At 49.6% G+C, this 23184-nt stretch overlaps 1 protein-coding gene and 1 long non-coding RNA gene across 2 annotated transcripts; one reads left to right on the plus strand and one right to left on the minus strand.

Annotated features, from left to right (window-relative positions):
- Positions 1-1498: 1498 nt before the first annotated feature.
- On the plus strand, positions 1499-7053 carry LOC144272265 (uncharacterized). Its single transcript, XR_013347526.1, has 2 exons — positions 1499-1767; positions 6646-7053. It is a non-coding gene; the product is annotated as an uncharacterized LOC144272265 (long non-coding RNA).
- A 3265-nt stretch (positions 7054-10318) lies between these two features.
- Positions 10319-20945, minus strand: LOC144271881 (zinc finger protein RFP-like). The gene is given in 9 exon segments (XM_077829486.1): positions 10319-10407; positions 11401-11516; positions 12420-12442; positions 12754-12907; positions 12909-12979; positions 15791-15886; positions 17496-17871; positions 19847-19923; positions 20526-20945. Coding segments are annotated over 9 exon segments (1422 nt in total).
- Positions 20946-23184: the final 2239 nt, after the last annotated feature.

Here is a 23184-nt window from a genome sequence, read left to right on the forward strand (position 1 = left end):
GGAATCAGACTGGAGTCAGGGCTGTGTCTTTTGCAATCTGGCCCAGTTATGAGCCTCTGAAAAATTGCATTTCACACATGCACCTAAATTCTCCAAAGCTCCCATCTGCACGGAACATGTTCCAGCCTCTCACCACTCCTATGAGAGATGGGGCTGCACATGCCCCATCCACACAGAGCAACCCTGAGCATGGCCCAGCCCAAGACTGAAGGAGCTGAGCAGGAGGTAACCTACAATTGCACCTTCTGGATGCCGGATTCCTGGGGTGCCAGGCACTTGCCCTGAGAGCAGCGATACTTTCTCTCCCGTGCTCACACTGCTCTGGTGTCTGGTGCCGATGAAAATATTTCTATTTTTCCCCCCATTTATTATTTTTTAAAACCTGGGAAACTACATGCAAAACAACAACGTTAAAAGAATGTTCAGGTTGCGAAGTCAAGCGCTCGGTCATAAGTGAGGAAATGCCAGTACTGCTGGTGACTGTGAAACCTTCATCCAGCCCCTTGTGTGTACGGATTACAACAGAGTCTTTAATAACATGGGCACAGGCTAGTTTTCCGCTGAGCGTCAGATTAGAGCTCATTTAAACTGCTGTAACCTCCACCCTTCGTCTGAGCTAGCTGGACGCTCCAGCTGAACAGCCCCACCTGCGACAAAGGTGTGTGTGAGCCAACCAGCCATTCTGAGTCTGTCAGCAGAGGGCTCCAGAGTGAAGTATTGTCTTAGAGTAAGGGTGGGTGAGGGACAAGCCAGCCAGCCAGACAGACAGAGGGTATGTCTACACAGCTGACGTTAAAGTGCTGCCATGGAGCAAGAGCTCTCCCAGCACTGTGAAGAGCCATCCCCACGAGGGGCGTAGCTCCCAGGACTGGTGCACTGTCTACACGGCCCCTTTCCAGCGCTGAAACCTGCATCGCTCAGGGGGTGTTTTTTCACACTCTTGAGCGAGGAAAGTCTCAGGGCTGTAAGTGGCCGTGTAGACAAGGCCACAGCGTGTCCAAACAGCTGGCAGCACAGCCATGGGAAAAGCCTGCAGAGCGGTTTTGGGGTGCTCGCTGAAGAATGGTTTGGGTGTTTTGAGCAAGAAACCTGTTGCTGGTTCCTTCCACGTTCAGGGAAACCCAATTTTGTCCATTCCTTGTAAATAAACAAGATTGCCCCAAAGATATCATTTTCCACCTTCAATTTCTTCTCCCACCTGGAAAAACCCACAGGGCCCCAAACTTTGAGTAGCTGCTCAGATCGGGAGCAGAAAGCTGAGGCAGAAGGTGTGGTATAAACAGAATTTATTGTTGTTATAGTGATCAGTGGAGAGGAGGAAAAGCAGGTTTCAGGGCTGACACACCCCAGGTTGGCTCACATGGATCACTGAGATTGCTGGCACCTGACCTGCCATCTTGGTACTTACTGCAGGTGTATGCCTCTTTAAGAGAACTTTGATCTCTGTGCAGCAATCAACGTGTGCCAGGGAGTCTATGACTGTAATTTTCCAGCCGGTTTCTTACTTTCATTTTTGCAGCAGGTGGAAGCATCAGGAAGCAGGACAGTTTAAAATACCTTAAATGAATCAATAAAGCATGAAGAATCCGGCCTCAAGCCCCTGGGCTCCAGGACTCCCTGAATGGAATGGATGAGACAGCCTCAGCAAGGGAAATGGACAATTGTGAGACCAACTCTTCCTCAAATGGCTGTGGGTAGGAGCGCCCTGCAGAGGCAGAAACAGCTGGAAAAGGTCTCTCCGGGATTCAGCAGGTAGGGGAGCTCCAGGTAAATGGCTCTGGCTGAGATTTCCTTAGAGTACTTAATCTAGATGAGCTGTTACTGCCAAAAGGCCATAGGGGTCAACAGGCACCTCCTTACTCTGAAAATAAACAAGGCTGTGGAAGTGGCCATGCAAATTCAGAGATCCACAGTGCTGGCCTCCCTTCCTCTCATCTGCTTTCTTTAATGTTAGATGCGATGGGCAGGTAATGACCCTATGTCATTTTCCTTAGGTGAGGTTATGATGGCGTGTGCGTGTGTGTGTTTCTCTTCCCTTCCCTTCATTACTAAGGTCCCGAGGCACAAAAGGAGCCAGGCAGCTAAGTCTGGGGTTTAGGCACCAGGCCAAGTTCCCGTTTTAGGCTCCCCAGTGGCGCACAAAATTCCAGCTGAAAATGCAGGGGTCTAAACTCACTCAGCACCTAAGCTTTTGACTATGTTTCTGTCTCTGGGCACGTGCCCTGCTGCCATATTGTAGGCGCCCGGTGCCTATCTCCCGCATGAGCCCCGGAGCAAGTCACAAACCAGGGGAAGAAAAGGCCTTCAGCACAGGGGAGCGGAGCCTTCCCAAAAATGGGGGGCCAGGAGCTCCTGCTCCCTCCATGGCCCCGCCCCTGCCCTGCCTCTTTCCCTGAAGGCCCCGCCCCCCAGCCAAGCTGGAAGCCAGAGCAGGGCTGGGGAGCCACAGACCCCCCCGTGTGCCCAGGCTGGGCGGGCCTGAGAACAGCCCCCAGCCCATATCCCCACCCTCCATCCCCCAGGCCAGGGCAGGTGGGGGGTCTGCAGCTCCCCACAGCTGTCTGCACGGCTCTTCCCCCGACCTGGTTCCAGACGGGGACGGGGCCTCAGAGCCACAACTGGGTTATGGTAAGAGCCCCCGGGCAGCTGGTGACTCAGGAGGGTGCTCGAACCATGGGGCTATGCTGATGTGAGGCGTTCCCTGTCTCTCCAGTTAAAGCTGCACTGGGGACACAGGCCTGGACGCTGGTCAGTGCTGTAACCCCCCGGCAAGCGGGTCCTACTCAAGTTTATGTTCCCTCTCTCAGGCTCTGGCCCAGATCACTCTTTGAAGGAGAGGGAGAGAGCACAAGAAAACACACGCATGAGACTGACGCTATCGGAGGGTGGTTAGCGTACCCACCCACAAGGTGGGAGACCAGAGTCCAGTCCCCCTGCTCCAATTCAGCTTTAATTATTTATCCAGAGGGCAACAGCTTCAATAGGACAGACTGACGGGGCCTCGCAACACAGTATCCCATAGCTTAGTGCTCAGAGCACGCTCCTAAAAAGAGCGGATCCCTGTCCAAATCCCTTCTCACCCTCAGGCAGAGGGGGGCTGTCGCCTGGGTCGCTCACATCCCAGGTGAGCGCTCTAACCAGGGGGCTAAAAAGGTGCGAGGGAAGTGTCGCTCCCCCTGGCTTCTTGCAAAACCAGCAGAGGCGGGTATCTCCAAAGAGGGTTCCTGGCTGTGGCTGGCACCTCCCAGTGTCTAGCGTAGGCAGTTCCATGCGTAGTGTGCTGGCTTTTGTGAGTCACATTCCAGGGTTGTGTTTACGCTTCACTTTTATCAGTACAACTTCTGGGTCGGCCAAGAGTTTGAAAAAAACACACCCTGGGCCAACGAAAGTTTTACTGACGAAAAGCGCCTAAATCTTTCTGAATCTAGCCCTAAGTCTAGGAGCAAAGAGGACCAGGGAATTGTAGACTCACGTTTTAATGGTTTCTCTCACCAACTGAACGTCAGATTGTGATGGGGGGTGGGGGGCTGTTTGTCAAAGGGGGCCACGCTCATAGATCCAGTGTGGAGGTCGTACACTTCCTCACACAGAGGTAGTGGGGATCGAAGGCCGGGAAAGGCTGAGCCTCCCCAAACAGCCTTGCATGGCCCCACTGACGCGCCACCCCCAGGCCTCTTCCTGCTTCCTGGTGCTGTGCTGTGGGGGGCTCTTCCCCCCCATGGCCAGGGCCCCAGGCTGGGGCCAGTGGGGGCCGGCCTGTGCTCTGGTGGGGGGGCATGCTGCCTGCCCTCCCACCTGGCACTCCGGGGCTGAGGGGGTGCTCTGGGGCTAAGGGGAGGTGCCCACCTGGTGCTCCAGGGCTGGAGGAGGGGGACCATGTTGCCTGCCCAACTGCCCGTGCTCTGGGACTGGGGTAGGGGGGCCACGCCACCCACCCCAACTGCCTGGTGCTCCGGGGCTGCGGGAGCAGGGCTGCACCACCCGCCTGGCACTCTGGGGCTGGGGGCACTCAGGCAGCCCGGGGGTGGGGGGAGGCGGTGGTGGCCGTGCAGGGTGGGGCTCTGGGCTCTGGTGGGAGGGGAAGAGCCTCAGGCAGAAGGGATGGGCCAGGCCAGGGGCTAGCTTCCCCAAGCCCAGGTTTCACCCGCCGCCCATGCCGTCACACACGTGTCTGGACTCCCTGTGGGATCAAATCATTGCAACAGTGGGGTCTCAGGATCCCTGGCAGGGCTGAGCAAATATCAACCCACAGGCAGGGTAGAACAAGCAGTCTGTAGCCTCCGAGCCTCTTGCCTGTGGCTGACAGTAACAGTTCGGGTTCCTGACCTTCTGGGCCGGGCAGAACAAACAGTAGCCAAACCTAGCGGGAAGTGGGGGAGCGGCAGGGTCACCCGGGCCCATCCAGCTCCACCGGGTTCCGACCCAGGGCCCGATGAAGCCAGGGAATTCCACGTTAAGGGATGAACCATCAGCTCCTACTACGTTCCCTGGGTCACTTCCTACCCCAGGGCGCTTCTCATACACCTCCCGGCTCGCCGCAGCTCAGCATCCCTGTCAACCTCTGCGCTTGCCTGGCTGCTCACAGTGTAGTCCGGGTCTCAGGTTCCCACTGCTTGGGGAGCCTCCGGCCTCTCTGCAGGAGCTTGCAACACACGTCCTTCCTCCTCCTCAGCCGGCCCAGACTGGGCTGGGCCGCCTCCTTTTATCTGCCGCTTCCACTGGGAGCGGGTGCAGCAAGGCTGAGGGGACGTGGCCTTCTGAGGCCTGCAGCGACTGGTCTGTCCCTGGTGGCCTAACGAGGGGCCGGTACACCCCTTCACACAGATCCTGAAAAATACCAGGAACTAAAATCAAAACTTCTCCGTACGGAGGAAGCCATCCAAGAGGCGACTGACCTGGTCCCAAGTCTCCTTGGCCATGCATGCCAGCGCCGCAGCCTTCTCTCTCCAGAGGGTGAACGTAGGAAAAAGACTCCAAAAAGAGACCCACGAGCCCTCCAGTGAGCCCCCAGCCAGCCAGAGGTGATGCCCGTCATATGCAGTCACTTGGGCACTCCTACACCCGGTACCCGCAGATTGCAGACACACCTAGGAAGCCTAAGGACCCTACAGGCTACGTGTTCCCGGCTGTCAGAGACAGGACCACAGACCATACCGCCTCTGGGAATCTCACTTTAGAATTGTTTAAATGTTGCGGCAGTGAGGGGCCACAGAGATGTGGTGACCTTGATCATAATTCAACCCTGACATTGCACCAACCCTGGAGATGTTGGGTGGGTCACTGACATGTAAAATCACTGGGGCCGGGGGCTGATTTGCTCTTAGGGAGCTCCTCAGAGAGCCCTCACCTATGGGCAGCACATGACCTGCCCGTTGCAGGATCCTAGCCCTGGGCCTCTCCCATTCTGCCCAAGTCCCCCCCCCTCCCTGCCGGTGCACCCCCACCATAGCCACTGCCCCCCCAGTCCCAGGCCACCCCAGCCACTCCCAGCCCCGGAGCACCACCCTGAGTCCTGGCCATAGGCCGGTGCTTGTACCGGCCCCAGCTGCCCCAAGTCCCAGCCACATGCTGGCTGCCCCTGCCCAAGTCCCAGCGGAAAAGAGGGAACTGGAAGCAGGCAGGTGGGGGCTGGGGGCAGAGCATGGGCTGGGCTGGGCAGGCTGGGCTGTTTGGGGAGGCTGAGCCTCCCTGGCCTGTGATACCTACTGCCCATGCCCTCACCCAAGACAGGTGTGGCTGGGAGATGGCGCTGCTTTCTCCTACAGCAATAAGGGGCCATTCCTACCACGTTCAGAGGCATTGCTTGCACTCACTTGCTCTCCTTAATACCTCCTTTCTTATTTATTTATTTATTTATATTACAGTAACACCTAAATGGCCCAACCAAGATGCGGGCCCCATTGTGCTGTGCCCTGGACACACCACTAGTGAGGAACCATCCTTGCCCTGGAGAGTTTACAGATTTAAAATTTTTATTAAGATGATGTTTTTTAAAAAAGTGAACGGTAGAGAATTTAAGCACAGATGTTTCAGGTTATCAGGGAATAACGTACAGATTATCAAGGGGTGCGAAGTTCGGTTTAAGATCGGGTGGCTAAGGAATACATAATTTGCAATATCCCCGATTGGGGGTAAAAGGTTAACGGGTCAAAGGACAGACATTGAGGTATGAGGGTATGTTGTTCATATAATGGCTATGTTCAGGTGTGGAGTACAGTGAGTGAATGCGATGATGAGGATGGATTGACCCTCATTTGGAGAGATTTAACGTTCAGTGAGTTTATGGCTCCAGTTCATATGGTCCAACGGACAAAGTCTCTCGGTCCCTCTCTCATCGTTGATGCACCATGTCGCTCCAGCTCATGCCTCCTGGCACTGTCGGTGGCCGGTGATGTGTTCAGTGTAGATGTCCTATGGCAATCTAAATTACACCAGACATCTCCACAGGTGCAGCCATGGTGTGAGTGTGGTATGGACCGGCTGCTGGCCCAGTGACATCTGACCCTGCTCAGAGCCAGGCAGGCGAGACCTGTGGGGGAAATCCCTTCCCTTCTGGTGCTTGTTACCTCCTCCCCACTGCCCTGTGTCACTGTCACCGCGTCCCGCTCACTCACCATCTGGTTTGTTATTTCTCCTGTTCCCCAGACCCAGCTACGATGATGGGGAAGGTTCCCTTGTTCTCTCCCGGCTCCACAGTGAGCTCCGCTCTGCCCGGCTACGTCGCTCTCTGCCTCGCTCTACAGGTTCACAGTCTGGTGTCAGGTAGGAGCTCTGGGCTCCTCGCTGGGTTTGCTGATGTTCTGTTGCTGGTCATCACCATCCACGTCGCTTCACTGCCTTGTCTCGTAAACCACGTCTGCTTTTTGCAGGGCCAGCCCTAGACCAAATGGTGCCCTCGGCGAGGAGCGTTTCTTTGTTGCCCCCCCCTTCCATTTGTTAAATTTTTGAATACTTTTCTTTTATTGTATTTGTAGCCCATTTCATGGCTTTGATGCACGATTTGCATGCATGATTTATCCCTGTCATATAAGACAATAAATGTGCATGCTAGGATCTGTACATCTGTATCTATTCATGCCTATATAAGCAAAAAAAAAAAAGTTTCCTCAAAGAAAATTTTTAATTGTAGGAATAACTGGAATGTACTAACATCTATACTTGAAACATTTCACTTCAAACATTCTGTTTTCCCTTTTGTCACTAACAGACACAGGACCGCAAGCCTGGCACCCCCCGAGCCTGGCGCCCACCAATCCTGGCACTCCAGGTGGTTGGCTGGGTTGCCTGCCCCTAAATCCAGCCCTGGTCTTTTGCTCTTTACACAACGACCATAAACCGCAGAGCACAGCTGTGTCCTAGTGATGGTGTTTATCTATACACACGCTGCTGCTCTGACTGGAGGCTTCTAAGACATAGAACATGGTGAGCGCCATTACTGGGCTCACAAACTATTTAAAGGGACACTACACAATTCCGCTACACTACACCGCTGGACCATGTAAGTCACAGATCAGACTCTTCAGCCACAAACAAATCATGACTTCCCAACTCTCCAGTTATGAAATTAAAACCCACAAGTCATTCACACTGCACTAGGCATAGCCGTCTAGGGGTGAGAAGTGAGACCTTCTTCATTCTGTGCCCTCAGTGAAAGTCTTATCGTATCCCATGGCACCCCCAGGGTTGTCCCCACAGCTACACAGACATTTTGATTCCCTCCTGCTGTGATTTCCATTCTGCTAATTTAACCAGCTCTCTTTGTTGCTCTGGATGCTGAGTCTCTGCCCAGAGACCCCCCCTTTCTGTTCAGTTCCACAATGGCTGGTTCTCTGCCCCCTGCACTTTTCTATCTGCCTCCTTCTCCCTCTTCATTATCTGACTTCTGACTTTACCTGCACAGTGGCAATGATCTCTTTTCATATCCTGCTGGCCCTTACACCATCCTTACAGCAGTCAGGGAGGGCACTGCACTGGAGCAGCATGAAAAGTCCTTGGTGTGTCAGAGAACCAGCCCCCCCCTCCCCATTACCCATTATACCCAAGGTGCTTGTGAGAAGTGTTCAGCCCTATTCAGCGATGATAGGGACAGTGTATAACATTCACCTGTGAACTCTGGGTGACAGATATGGCAACCGCAAGCCATATTTGGGGACTATCAAATTAACATCATGAATATTCTGTCTATTTTGCACCCTCTCCATAGATAGTATCTGTGATGGGTTCGGTCACAGAGACCCCCTTGAGACTGTCACTTGATGCTCTGGGGTACCACAGAGAACAACCCTCCTGCCAGAACGGGTGCCCCTCCACTCTTGTCTTGCTGAGCCAGACACTCCAATTCAGCTCCAGCCCAGACTCAGAGGTTGGGCCACGCCCCTCTGCAGTTCACAGAAACTGAGATTCACTCAGCCGTGGGGCTTTTCAGTTAACAGGGACTTTCCCAGCGCCCAGTGTTCAGCCTTTCTGGGAGCCTGAACCCCAAATAAATCCGTTTTACTCTGTATAAAGCTTATACAAGGTAAACTCATAAAATGTTCGCCCTCTATATCACTGAAAGAGAGACGTGCACAACTGGGATGGGTAGGATCCCCTGGGGGACTAAGATGAAGGGGAAAGGAGTCCAGGAGAGCTGGCTGTATTTCAAGGAATCCCTGTTGAGGTTACAGGGACAAACCATCCCGATGTGTCGAAAGAATAGCAAATATGGCAGGCGACCAGCTTGGCTTAACGGTGAAATCCTAGCAGATCTTAAGCATAAAAAAGAAGTTTATAAGAAGTGGAAGGTTGGACATATGACCCGGGAAGAGTATAAAAATATTGCTCGGGCATGTAGGAATGAAATCAGGAGGGCCAAATCGCACCTGGAGCTGCAGCTAGCGAGAGATGTTAAGAGTAACAAGAAGGGTTTCTTCAGGTATGTTGGCAACAAGAAGAAAGCCAAGGAAAGTGTGGGCCCCTTAATGAATGAGGGAGGCAACCTAGTGACGGAGGATGTGGAAAAAGCTAATGTACTCAATGCTTTTTTTGCCTCTGTCTTCACTAACAAGGTCAGCTCCCAGACAGCTGCGCTGGGCATCACAACATGGGGAATAGATGGCCAGCCCTCTGTGGAGAAAGAGGTGGTTAGGGACTATTTAGAAAAGCTGGACGTGAAAAGTCCATGGGGCCGGACGTGTTGGATCCGAGAGTGCTAAAGGAATTGGCGGCTGTGATTGCAGAGCCATTGGCCATTATCTTTGAAAACTCGTGGCAAACGGGGGAAGTCCCAGATGACTGGAAAAAGGCTAATGTAGTGCCAATCTTTAAAAAAGGGAAGAAGGAGGATCCTGGGAACTACAGGCCAGTAAGCCTTACTTCAGTCCCCGGAAAAATCATGGAGCAGGTCCTCAAAGAATCAATCCTGAAGCACTTACATGAGAGGAAAGTGATCAGGAGCAGTCAGCATGGATTCACCAAGGGAAGGTCATGCCTGACTAATCTAATCGCCTTCTATGATGAGATTACTGGTTCTGTGGATGAAGGGAAAGCAGTGGATGTATTGTTTCTTGACTTTAGCAAAGCTTTTGACACGGTCTCCCACAGTATTCTTGTCAGCAAGTTAAAGAAGTATGGGCTGGATGAATGCACTATAAGGTGGGTAGAAAGTTGGCTAGATTGTCGGGCTCAACGGGTAGTGATCAATGGCTCCATGTCTAGTTGGCGGCCGGTGTCAAGTGGAGTGCTCCAGGGGTCGGTCCTGGGGCCGGTTTTGTTCAATATCTTCATAAACGATCTGGAGGATGGTGTGGATTGCACTCTCAGGAAATTTGCGGATGATACTAAACTGGGAGGAGTGGTAGATATGCTGGAGGGCAGGGATAGGATACAGAGGACCTAGACAAATTGGAGGATTGGGCCAAAAGAAATCTGATGAGGTTCAATAAGGATAAGTGCAGGGTCCTGCACTTAGGACGGAAGAACCCACAGGAAAGGGAGGATATTGGAGAAGGGGCAAAGGAGAGGGATGTGTCAGCCCTCAGGGGAGAGGTTTTTCTGTTCATCACTCTGAATATAACATTAAAAAGGTCAACGAATGCCTATGAAAATGCCAGGATCAGTGTTCAGGTGTTTGGATGTTGGTCAGTGCGAGTGTTTCTGATCATTGGCATGGGCACGAACTCAGCACTAAGGTTGGCAATTGGCTTCAGGATTGTTTGTCTGACTTCAGCTTGGGATCTCCTTAGCATTACATGCTTTTATTTTTAGGGCTGTGTATGGCATGACTGCTGTCAGTTTGGTTGATTTTATCAACATATTTTTGTGGGAATTTTCTCATAATTTAAAGATAGTCTCCAGCTGAAATCTCACCCAATCTGCGTGACCCTAGGGATTTCTCTCTTTTTGTCTCCAGTTCAGATGGCAGAGTGGCTGGAGGGGCAAAGGATAAGAAAGATGAGCTTTCATGCTGTCGTATGTGTAACCGCATTCTTATTCTAAACCAATATAACTGTGTTTTAATTACAACCAAAAAACAAACCGAGGCACAGACACACACTTAGGGCTTTAATATCAATATAAACTAGTCTGAAACCTCCTTTTTCCTCTTTTATTCAGACGTCTCACAGCAATGGAGTCAACTGTCATTAAGCCACACAACCACCTGTGAGATGCAATCTCTAGGAGAGATATCCTTTCCCCTCATCATCCACCCCCCAACCCCAGCTGGTTTGTCTCATTCACCAGTTGCATTGTGCCATAACTTAGACCCAGATCCTGCAAAAAGTTTAGGGCGAAAGTAGCTTTGCACACTTTGGTCTCTTTGACATTCATGGGATGTTAAGAATTTGCAGTCAGGGCTCTGAATTGTAAACTTTTTGGGTCTATTTACTCAGCACTCTGCAGAGCTCAGCGCAATGGGGCCCTTTCCCCTCCATAGACTGAAATATGAATAATGATAAAATTATTTTATAAGTGGGGAAATCTGAGATGGAAGAGGGTCAACTCAATGGGCCAAATTCATCCTGAACTGGCAAAGGGATAGAGAAGGCCAATCTGTGACTCCCCTATTTAGTGGCTTCAGAGGGCAGTGCAGGCACAGGCTAGGGAAGTCCTGAGATCCAGCTAGAGAATCACCCCTAATTCATTGGGCCCGACAGGCTTTGCCAGCTCTGTAACTGGGAGAGATAAACTCAAGGGGCACAATTTAGGCCATTTGGCTAAATTTGGACCTTAATGTTGTGACCTTTGGTAAATCATGAATTAATTTGAAACATCCTGATGCCTGGGCCCCTGCTACATCTGCTCAATTTCTCTACTTTCCACATTTTATTAAATAGATATGTCATCTAATTGGCCAGAGCCCATCTCCTCCCAGTCTCAGAGGCATATTCCACTTTCCCTTCCTAGGTCCTGTCTTAGTACCTTTGAACATCCTCAGAGTCTCCCTAAGAGCAATATATTTCTGGGAGAAATTGCTGAGCCCCTTTTCCAGTTCAGGAGAAATCTCCACTGACTTCTGGAGCTTCCCCTTCTCACACCTGGAAAGAAAAAAATTCACATTCTTATATTTCATTTAGTGATACGTTATAATTTCTTGTTAAAAGGGGAATTGAGTCTCCATGGCCAATTCACTCCCTGGCCTCTATGCTTCTGATGGATAGGAGATTCCAGTGCTAAGTGCTGTAGGAATCTGTCCATTAGGAACTAGACTGATACACCAACTCCCCCCTACCCAGCTCATTCCACACTGGTCTCCAAACAGTCCTCAGGTGGGATCTCTCTTTATCGCAGCAGACCTGGGTTAAATTGTAACCAGCATAGGTGCTGACTTTCCCTCTGCCTGGTGGTGCTGGACCCCCACCCCACCCTGGCCATGTCCCTGCCCTGCCTTTTCCCACCCCGCCCCCATTCCACCCCCTTCCCCCAAGTCCCCGCCCCTGCCCCACCTCTTCTCCGCCTCCTCCCCCAAGCATACCGTGTCCCTGCTCCTCCCCCTCCCTCCTGGAGCATCCTAAGTGCCGCCAAACAGCTGTTTGGTGGCGGGCCGGTGGCAGGGAAGCGCTGAGAGGGAGGGGGAGGAGCATGAACGTGGCACGCTCGGGGGGGCATGGGGACCTTGGTTGTCAGTGGGTGCAGAGAACCTGCTAATTTTTTCCCATGGGTGCCTATGGTAACCAGTACCTCAGCACTCCTATTCCGTCCCCAGAATCCTGAGCCAGCAAGTCCCCCAGGGATGTAGCATCCAATTCAATAGATAAACCCAGACTCTTCTATAAAAAGGTGAGACTCTCAGGATTAAGTTAATCGGAGATTGGTATCCAAAATGTGACCCTGCCCCACCCATTTTGCTGTGTGACCCTGGGGAGATGTGGTGTTAACATGGTTTCCAAGCTTTTTTCCAGCATAAGAAGTATGTGTGGGAGTGAGAAAGAGCCACGTACCTGCTCAAGGTGCTTCCAATGTCCTAGAAAAGACAGACAGAGAGAGAGAGAGAGAATCTCAGGCCTACCTGAGTCACACACTTGGGATCTCAGGGAAGGGATTTTGCAGATATAGGGTAAAAAGGACAAGGGTCATGGATACCCTGAGCTAATGAGGCTTTTCCATTTCTAATATAAAAGTGTCTCTATCTCTTGAAAGAACAATTGTAACTCACATTTGTGCAATGCACACACTGAGTTATGCTGTCCTCTCTGACCGCTTGACCCCAGTGTCCAGGATTCAGGAGCTGTCCTTTTGTTTGGGATCTGGGATGTTTCTCTGACTTGGTCTCACCTGCAGGAATTCACTCGCTGACTCCTGACCCTTCTCCTCCATCTCACTGATCAGCTCACTGAGATGGGAAATCTTCTTAGAAAGTTTAGTGAAATATTCATTCTGTATGTTCACAATCTCCTTGTCCAACTGGTCCAGCTGGGCCAGCAGGAGTTTGTTCCTCCAGGAACTGCCGCAGTTGCTGAAATTGACATGCAATCTTCTGCCTCTGGGCCTGGGTCTGTTTCTGTAAAGCAGTAGGGAAAGGGCTGGTCAGGGACATGGACGGAGCCTGGGGTCCTTGCATGGAGTGCTGAGTGTGCAGGAGGGAGACTTTCTTTTCAAACTCTAAGACATCAAACCCTTGACTATACCTTGTGGGAGACTATGCCCTGTATCCCACGAGGGAGAGGATTTTCTCACACCTTCCCATTTGGCCTCTATCTCTCTTACGGAGATATTTCCATGTGCGACCTGGTCAGGACAGTGTGTTATCAGGGACCTCAGAGATAGAGACCCCAAGGCAGTGGGATTCAGGACTCAGCACTAGATCTAGGCGAAATTTTTTTGCACTAAACTTTTCTTCAGGGAAAATGCAGTTTTGTCACCTCTGAAATGTTTCATGAGTTCATGTAAATTTGCTGTTTGGTAAAAAATAAATAAAAATCTTGAAAAAATCAAGACATTTATTTCAACTATTTCTTAAGAAAATAGCTTGATTTTTTTTATTTGAAATAAATTTATTAAAATTTCCTTATATTTAATATAATTATATCATTTTAAAAAATGGTCCAGATCGAAACAAAACATTTTGAGTTTATCAAAGTGAAAGATGTCATTTGTCCAAGAAAAAATATTATTTTTTTTATCTGCTCAAAATTTTTTAAAGGTTCATTTTTGGTTCTACCCAATTCCCCGCCCCCCGTTTAAAAAAATCCAGACAATGGAAAGTTCTGTTAGGTTCCCAGATCTCCACAGAATTACCTTGACAGAGAAGAAAAGAAGGAAACAATTCAATAAAAACGTACAGACTCAGGCATCGAGCGCTGCACTGGATACGTTCAGTTCACCTTGGGAAGATTTTCATCGAAGCCACAAAAGCTGGAAATTGATTCATTGATTGAAATGAAATGATAGACTGTGAAGAGGAAGATGTTACCCTTCTCTAGGGAGAGGGTTTTACAGGCCCCCCCCATAGGCATCTACACGTACACACACCCACACAGTGTCCCAGGATCAGGGATCAACTGACAAACGCTCACTTTCCCCAAGGCCACAAAGGACTCTACCTACAGACACACCTCACGCCTCATGTCAGTGTGTAAAGGCCCCACCAGTACCGGAGGCTGCTGGGCAATGGACGCAGCACTGCCAGGTTGTGGCTCAGAGGCAGCCTCATGGGATTTAGATTTTTTTTTTTTTAAGGGGAGCCCAAACCAGCTGCTCCGGGAGAAGTCTCGAGAACGCCAAGTATTCCAGGACCACTGAGGTGGGGTGAGCTCAAGCCTGGGGACAGTTTTTGGGCAGTGGTGCTGAAATGCTCTTTATAGGGGGGTGCTGAAGGCGGAAGCCATGTATTTGTGTTGTTACCACTCCTTCAAGCCCAGGGGCAGCACCCCCAGAACCCCTAGTTCCAGCACCTGTTTTTTGGGGGGAAATAAAAGGGAAAAAAACAGCGGGGGTGGGGGGAGGTGGCCACTCCCCCTGGAGTGCTGCTGTGAGCAGCAGAAACAGCTGGTGGAGTCTGGCGGGAGGCTTCCCAGTGCTGGGAGAGAGAGAGAGGCCAGCAGTGAGCCAGGCAGCGACTGGCACCAGAAAAGAAGGGACGCAGTAAGTGGGGAGCCCGTGGATAGGGACCACAGTGGCTGAGATGCATCGTCGCGGGGGTGCCAGGAACAGAGCTGAAGCCCAGTTCAGGAGGAACAGGAAAGACGAGGGTAATAGGAACAGTAGGGGAGCCACCAAAGGGACAGTAAGAGGAAAGAATGGCAGGTGGGGAAAAGAGGGAAAGTAAAAGGAAGAACAGTACAGTTAAACAAGAGGAAAAATAGCTGGAGTTTCTAAGGCTATGTCTACACTGGCAATTGAATGACTAAATCTTTTGTCTTTCAGAGGTGCTAAACCCTCTCCCCCCGAAAGACAAACGTTTTGTTGCAGCAAGTGCCAGTGTGAACAGCACGTTGTCGGCAGGAGCGCTCTCCTGTCAAAAACGCGAACGCCGCTCATTGGGGGTGGGAGTATTTGGTCGGCAAAAGAGCCAACAAACAGCGGCTACGCTCCCCGACTTTTAGTGACACAGCTGTGTTGACGTGGCCATGTCACTGAAAGCTATGTAGTGTGGACAAGGCCTTTGCAATATAAGAAATTATTCAAAAAGCATTGTTCGAAAAACTATGAGAAAAGTAACGTAAGAAGGAAATATGAAGGAAATATGGTGTAATAAGGGATAAAGTGTAATTAAAGAGAAACAGACTTAAGAAATAAGGAGGAAGTGAGCTGTAGTGAAAATAAGAAAATAGCTAGGACTGTAAAACAAGAAATCCTTACCGTGGCCTAAGGTGTACAAGGCGAATGACAGGAATAGGGAAATGAGCACAAAGGGACTGTAAACCAGAGAGGAGCAGAGGGATAATTGTTCAATTAAGAAACCAACACACGGCACCAAGGAATACCTGTTTCTATTTAGGCTGCAACACAAAACAGTAAACAAAGAACTTTTCCTCCAAACTCTGGGCTTAGAGAGGCTGAAAACTGAGAAGTGAACACGTGTCCCTGGGGCTTATGTTCTAGTGCATTGGATTTTCTAATTCAAAATTCTGTTAGTTCATCAATGTAAATTGTTCCCTATAAAGTGAGTTTAATTAAACTAACAGTCGTTAATACACAGTAGATAAGAACAATAGTTTAAGGTGTAAGCCTAAGTAATAGTTCCTGCTAAAACAACTCATTTTGATTTACTTGTGATTATTCCCCACTTAACTGAATTCTGCTTTACCCAGGACTGAACGGCCTCCATCCAGCTCATTACAAATGCAGGTGAAAAATGACGGGCACCTACCAGATACTCCTGGCTCCTCTTCTCTCCAGTCACTTTAAATCCCAGAAACTTTTCTCTCTCCTCCCTCAGAGTCTGCAAATGGGCCTGGATCTTTTCCTGAACAAATGGAAATGTTTTGGGTGGTTTGATTTTTATTTTGGTAGATCAGAGTGTGTGTGTGGGGGGGAACCTTTTCAACCCTTATCAAAAACAAACAAATAAACAAACAACTGACCGTATTGATGACAGGACAACCGAGCAGGGTTATGACATCAGCGAGACCAAGGACTTTAAGTCATATTAATATTCATGGAGCCTGGGAATGTTTTATATTTGACCTCATGTCTCCCCTGATTTACACCAACATGAAACTGGGGTCACACCCTTGGATTTTCTTTCACGGTGTGAAACAACCTGTTTTGGAGAAGGTTTAACTGACAAAGTGACAGCAATCCCAGAAGCCTGCCGGGTGAGAAATCTGGGCTGGGATTCTCAGCGGAGCCCAACTCCCACTGACTGTAAGCTCTCAAGCCTCGTGGATGGGACTGGCTGGACGGGACTGGTCGTAGCACTAGGGCAAACCCCATTAGACGTTCTGGCTTTTGTTGAGAACGGTTGGGCTTGGTCCGAGCTGTCCTGAGCCCTTCCCGTGGCAATGCCGCCTGGGCAGCTATTCCACAGCTCCCAGCAAAGCTGCCAGCAGCAGCGGGTTCTGGCTCTCGCCGGGGGAGAGCAGCGTGAGGACCAATGGAGCCACTGTGGTTGGTCCCTCAGACTGACGCGGGGCAGCCCCACCCAGGGGTTAGCTTTGCTGCAATCACGTTCAATCCCAAAGAGATCTGACAGGAACCGGCACTGCCTGGAGCCCTCTTGTGCAGGAGCTCAAGGTGCTCAGGGGCCACCCCGTGTTCAGCCCAGCGAGCTCCTCTAGTGCAGACCAGCAACGTGGGAATTCAGAATCCCAAGGAGAAACTTCATCTCCTTGCTGGGCCTAGGACCTTTATCAAGGTGTTGTTCCCTCCTAATGGCCACACTTCATCACTGCTGTGGAGGCAGCATGACCTAGAGATTAGGGTACTGGACTGGGCGCTGGGAGACCTGGGGTCTATTCCCAGCTCTGCCACTGAGCTGCTCGGTAACCTTGGACAAGTCCCATCCCCTTGTTGTGCCTCAGATTCCTCTCCCACCCTCTGTCTGTCTTATCTACTTAGACTATAAACAGGCCAGGGATTGTCCCTCACTGGGTTTTGTGCAGGGCCCAGCACAGTAGAGGTCGGATCTTGTCTGAGGTCTGTATGTAAGTAAATAATAATAAATACTATGATACAAATAGCAATAACCACAGCTTGTAACTCCCCCTTCTCCAGTCTGAAGGCAGCACTCTCACACAGACTGGCCTGCAGCTCTTGTGATTTAAACCTCACTCCTCATTTAGCAGCTTCAGTTCTGCAGAAAATTGCCTTATTTCACCAGTGGGAGGCAGTTTCGAAAAGGATTCGGGATTTCAGATGAAAGATCCCACATCAAACATCTGTATGTAAAGTCTTCATCTCTTGCCTGGCTTGCCACACTGCCCCATCATTTACCCTTTACAGCATCTCTCATACAATGAAGGCTTTACAAAGCAGAATGATGCCGTTATACCTGTGACTGTCAACATGTGATTAAATTAACTGGTAATTAAACCCAAAGCTATAACTCATTAAACTTGACAGCAATTCCTTACCTTGTACTCCTCTGCAGCCTCCTCTATGGGAACGACTGTGTGATCTCGGTGAGGCCGGGATCTGTCACACGCTAGGCAAATGGGAGTTTGATCCTCTTCGCAGAACAGCTTGAGAGGCTCCTGGTGTTCCCCACACACCCTCTCCCCTCCTGCATCCTTTATTACCTGTAAACTCAGTTGTTTGGTTATTTCTATGACAGCTGCCAGCTGCCTCTTCGGCCTGGGATTTCTCTGCTCACAGTTTGTGTACACTGAGGGTAGGTGATGGCTATACCTGATTTCTCTCAGCACTGGATGATGCAGGCTCAGCAGAAATTGTGCCCCCGCTCCAGAGTGACAGGTTCTCTGAAATACTCCACACAGACGGGACAAGAAGCTTCATGCTGGAGTCTGCCCACGGGGTTCTTTCTGGCCATAACTCCCTCTGTGGAGAGCTGGACCCAGCCCCGTGGGACAGGAGTCACCACTGCGGCTGAGTGTAGGGTGGGCTCAGCTCTGCAATCCCTCTCCCCCCAGGGTCTCACCTGTGCACTAAGCCCACCACTCATCTACCACCTTCCCATGACCCTCTGGCAGTTTCACAACCCACCATTTGGGATCCAGTGCCAAGGGGGTATCAGCGCCCTCAGCCCAATTCTGACCTCCCTGCCAAGCCCCCAGCAGGGAGGGGAGACTGGGCCATGGACTCCTCCTCCTGCCTGCTGCCATTCCAGCACCTAAAACAGTCTAGATTGAAAAGTATGGGCACTTACACGCTGCACCGAGGAAACGGGCAGCAAACAGACTATCGAGATCACTTATATACTCAGCCATCCCTACGAGTTCCCCACTCCCACTCCAGGCTGTTTCTTTATCCACCTGCTGCACATGGTCCTGGTTTTAGACTGTGAGCTCCCTTTGGTTAACTTGTCTGTACAGTGCCTGGCACAAGAAGCCCCTAATCCCTCACTGGGACTCGTAGATGCTACTGCAACGGGAAACCAGTGCATTCTATTAAATATTGTTATGAATGTCAACACAGAAAATTGTATGGGCACAAGGCTTGCACACCGAAATCTATGGCCAAAATTCCCAAACTGATATCCGCAGGACGGGGACTCTCTCCCTGTGGCCCTAGGAGATGTGGACAGTTGACAATGCTGGTCACAGGGTGGCTGGCCCTTGAAAGGGAGATGGGTCTCAGCACTACCTGTGACATAGACAGCTCTCCTACGCAGGTGGGGACAATGAAGAAGGACCAGTGACCAGGAGTGGGTGGTGTGACATTGCACTCCATATTTTTATGAAAATATGCTGATGACTATAAATATGACATAACTGGAATTTGCTTTATGCTAAATATGCCATGTAACATATCTTTGCAAAGGTTATGATCTACTGAATAGATTCATCCTATTTGTTTGCATGTATCTTTTCTATGTCTGAATTTAGGGAAATAAGATATGAGTGGCCCATCAGCAAACATTTAATTAACAATGGGCGTTGGGAGACGCCAGTCCACACCTGAGCTTTCCTGGGAACATTCAAATTAACATGTAAACAATGGTGTCCGCCTGCAAAAAGCTGACTCTTTCATGGACATGTGACTTGCCCATGTGGCTACAAACTCCATACTGTTGCTGTGATTTTGCAAAGGAACAAAGGAGTTTCCACCCACAAGAAAGAGAATATAAAAGGCCCTGCAGCCCCTCCCTTTTGTCTTCAGCTGGCTCAAGGTTGCTGGACCCAGGCCATAAACTACAGCTTTGGTCTGAAAAGGATTGGGCCCAGGCTAGGAAAGAATCCGGTCTGTGAAGTATGCTTATTGGAACATCTTTGAGGGTGAGATATTACCTGTAATCAGTTTCTTAATGTATTAGGCTTAGACTTGTGAATTTGTTTTATTTTACTTTTGTGACCTTCCTTGCTCTGTCTGTTATTACTTGAAACCATTTAAATCCTACATTTTATACTTAATAAAATCACTTTTGTTTATTAATAAACCCAGAGTAAGTGATTAATACCTGGGGGGAGCAAACAGCTGTGCATCTCTCTCTATCAGTGTTATAGGGGTCGAACAATTTATGATTTTACCCTGTATAAGCATTATACAGAGTAAAACAGATTTATTTTGGGTTTAGTCTCCCAGAAAGACTAAATATTGTGTGCTGGGAAAGTCCCTGTTAACTGAGAAGCCCCTGGGCTGAGGGAATCTCCCTCTCAGTAAACTGCAGGGGGGTGTGGCCCAACCCCTTGGTCTGTGCTGGAGCTGACTGGAGTGTCTTAACTCAGCAAGACAGGAGAGAAGGGGTACCTTTTCTGGCAGGGGGGTTGTTCTCAGTGGTATCCCCAGCACATCGAGTGACCGTCACGAGGGCGTCTCTGTGACTGAACCCATCACAGGTGGGTTATGTGCTCCAATCAGGCCTGGGGTAGCCAAAACAGAGGCCTATGGAGGGCCAGAGGGAGGAGGTCTGTGTAAAAGGCAGAGGAGGCCTTGGACCTTCTTCAGGGTGATAAGGCCAAACTCCAGACAAAAAGTCCTGGGAGTCCCTGCTGGGAGAGCAGGGGTGTTATTGACCACAACCCTTTGTGGATTGTTTCTGGGAACCTCAGAGGGAAACTGAGGCAGGGCCTCTGCAGAGCCGCCCTGGGCCATGAGGGGGCACGCTGGAGGCGGTGACCCTGCTACAGTGCCCTATTGCTGTGCTGCTCCCTCCCACCCAGTCCCTGCTTCCTGCAATCCCACCCCTGATTTTATCAAACAGACTTGCTAGGGTCTGTAGGATGGGAGCACCACTTCAGTGCCCCCGCTAAGTCTCATGAGGGTGGGGCTCCCTTCCTGCCTGCGTGAGCAGTTCTGCAGGGAAAGCGTGATGGGGATGTGTGCCCAGAGGACAGCCTCAGCAGCATCCTACTGCTTCCTTGGCCCCAAGAGGGGAGAAGCAATGAAAGGGAGTTTGTGTCTCTGGGATGTGGTGGGAGGGGCAGAGCAGGTGAGTTTCCCAAGGCTCTAGCTATAAAAATGGTGGTTAGTCAGTAAATTCCTACCTTGAATTCTTCAGCAGCAACCTCCTCTGCAGGAATCACAGAGTGATCTCTGTGCTCCTTGGATTTGTCACACACGACACAGATGAGGATTTTATCCTTCGTGTAGAACAGTTTCAGAGGCTCCTTGTGTTTCTCACACAATGTCTCTGCTTCTGGTTCCTTCACTGACTGCAACCTCAATTCTCTGACTGCTTCTGCAACATTCCTGAGCTTCTTGTTAAGTCTGAGGTTCCTCTGGGAAAAGGCCTCTCTGCACTGAGGGCAGGAGACATCTGTATCCAAGCTCTCCCAGCACTGGGTGATGCAGGCTCTGCAGAAATTGTGATCACAGTCTAGAGATACTGGATCTTGAAAATACTCCAGACAGATGGGACAGGTCAGTTCATCCTGGAGAGTTTTTGCTGGATTTGCAGCAGCCATGACTTCTAGTGCAGGAAAGAGACATGAGAGGAGTTGAGTTTCACTTCCCGTGTTCTCAGAAATGGGCTGACTGAACTTGGCTTAGTCATTGGGCATTTCCTTTCTGGGCACAGTCTCGTATTCTTTGGTTTTTGCGGATTGCAGAGTAGCTTTGAACTAAGTGTGATGAGTCCAAACTGAGACTAACTCCTCCCTTTGTTAACCCAGAAATCCATAGCGTAGATACCCCATTGCCCTGCGATTTCCCTTGTCCTTTACTCACTCATGTATGCAAATTAGAGCTGGTCAAAAAAAAAAAATTCTAATGGAACAATTTTTCTGTTGGAAAATGTTATTTTGATTAAATCAAAACTTTGCATGGGAATGTGCCAACTTTGATTTTCTTTTTTTGTGAAGCATTTCAATGAAGTTAAATTGTTCCCTTTTTGTTTTTCAGTTTGAAGCAACTTTGTTTAATAAAAATGCTTGTTGTATATTGCATTATCAATTATAAAATGAAATAGTCAAAATCAGAATATAACATTACAATGTATCGAAAATAAATATTTAAATTGATCCCAAATTATTAACCTTTGTTTGGTTTTGCAGGAAGTTTCTCTTTTCTTCTTCTTCTTTTTTCTTTTGGATTCAAAATAAAAATGGAATTTCCCCCAAAGGGAATTTCTGGTTCCTGCAAAGCTCTAATGAAAAGCACCAACTCCTTCTACATCTTCATAAATGATCTGGAGGATGGTGTAGATTGCACTCTCCGCAAATTTGCGGATGATACTAAACTGGGAGGAGTGGTAGATATGCTGGAGGGCAGGGATAGGATACAGAGGGACCTAGACAAATTGGAGGACTGGGCCAAAAGAAATCTGATGAGGTTCAACAAGGACAAGTACAGAGTCCTGCACTTAGGATGGAAGAATCCCATGCACTGCTACAGACTAGGGACCGAATGGCTCGGCAGCAGTTCTGCGGAAAAGGACCTAGGGGTGACAGTGGACGAGAAGCTGGATAGAGTCAGCAGTGTGCCCTTGTTGCCAAGAAGGCCAATGGCATTTTGGGATGTATAAGTAGGGGCATAGCCAGCAGATCGAGGGACGTGATCATCCCCCTCTATTCGACATTGGTGAGGCCTCATCTGGAGTACTGTGTCCAGTTTTGGGCCCCACACTACAAGAAGGATGTGGATAAATTGGAGAGAGTCCAGCAAAGGGCAACAAAAATGATTAGGGGTCTGGAACACATGAGTTATGAGGAGAGGCTGAGGGAGCTGGGATTGTTTAGTCTGCAGAAGAGAAGAATGAAGGGGGATTTGATAGCTGCTTTCAACTACCTGAGAGGTGGTTCCAGAGAGGATGGATCTAGACTATTCTCAGTGGTAGAAGAGGACAGGACAAGGAGTAATGGTCTCAAGTTGCAGTGGGGGAGGTTTAAGTTGGATATTAAGAAAAACTTTTTCACTAGAAGGGTGGTGAAACACTGGAATGCGTTCCCTAGGGAGGTGGTAGAATCTCCTTCCTTAGAAGTTTTTAAGGTCAGGCTTGACAAAGCCCTGGCTGGGATGATTTACTTGGGGATTGGTCCTGCTTTGAGCAGGGGGTTGGACTAGATGACCTCCTGAGGTCCCTTCCAACCCTGATATTCTATGTTACCAGACATCATATCCAGCACACTAACCACATAGACAGCAACATCAAAAGGCCTGTGATGGAACTTTCTCACCCATATCACTCACTCCTTTGCACTTCCTTCAGTGAGACAGCCAGTAACTACACAGCTCACTATACATTCCTTCAAGAACCTGTACCCACTCCTTCCCTTCCCTCCTGAAAGTTTCAACTTTTCAATGAAAAACTGAATACCGAACTATTTTGTCCAAACCCCAAAGTATTTCAATTTGGAAATGTCACTGCATGGGAGTTGTAATTTGCGTTCCTCCTGCATCCATCCACCATCGACGGGGCTCCCTGATAGGACTCTCCCACAATGCACCACGGTCTCTCCTTTGCATGAGTCATTGAATTAGGGGAGTCCAATAACCATGATGCATCATGGGAGATGAAGTCCATCTGGGGAACCTAGCCTGCACAATAAAAAGGAGACATCAAGCAACCCCACGACATCTCCCATGGGACATAGTAGTGGCATGCCCAAATCAATCTGTTTGGTTTCTTGGTGAAATAGTTCAGCTTTGGAGCTTTTATTTTTATTGGTTTTTTTGCATGACAAATATCAAAACCATTAACGGATG

This window comes from Eretmochelys imbricata, chromosome 11 (assembly GCF_965152235.1).
Source record: "Eretmochelys imbricata isolate rEreImb1 chromosome 11, rEreImb1.hap1, whole genome shotgun sequence".
Taxonomy (NCBI): Eukaryota; Metazoa; Chordata; order Testudines; family Cheloniidae; genus Eretmochelys; species Eretmochelys imbricata.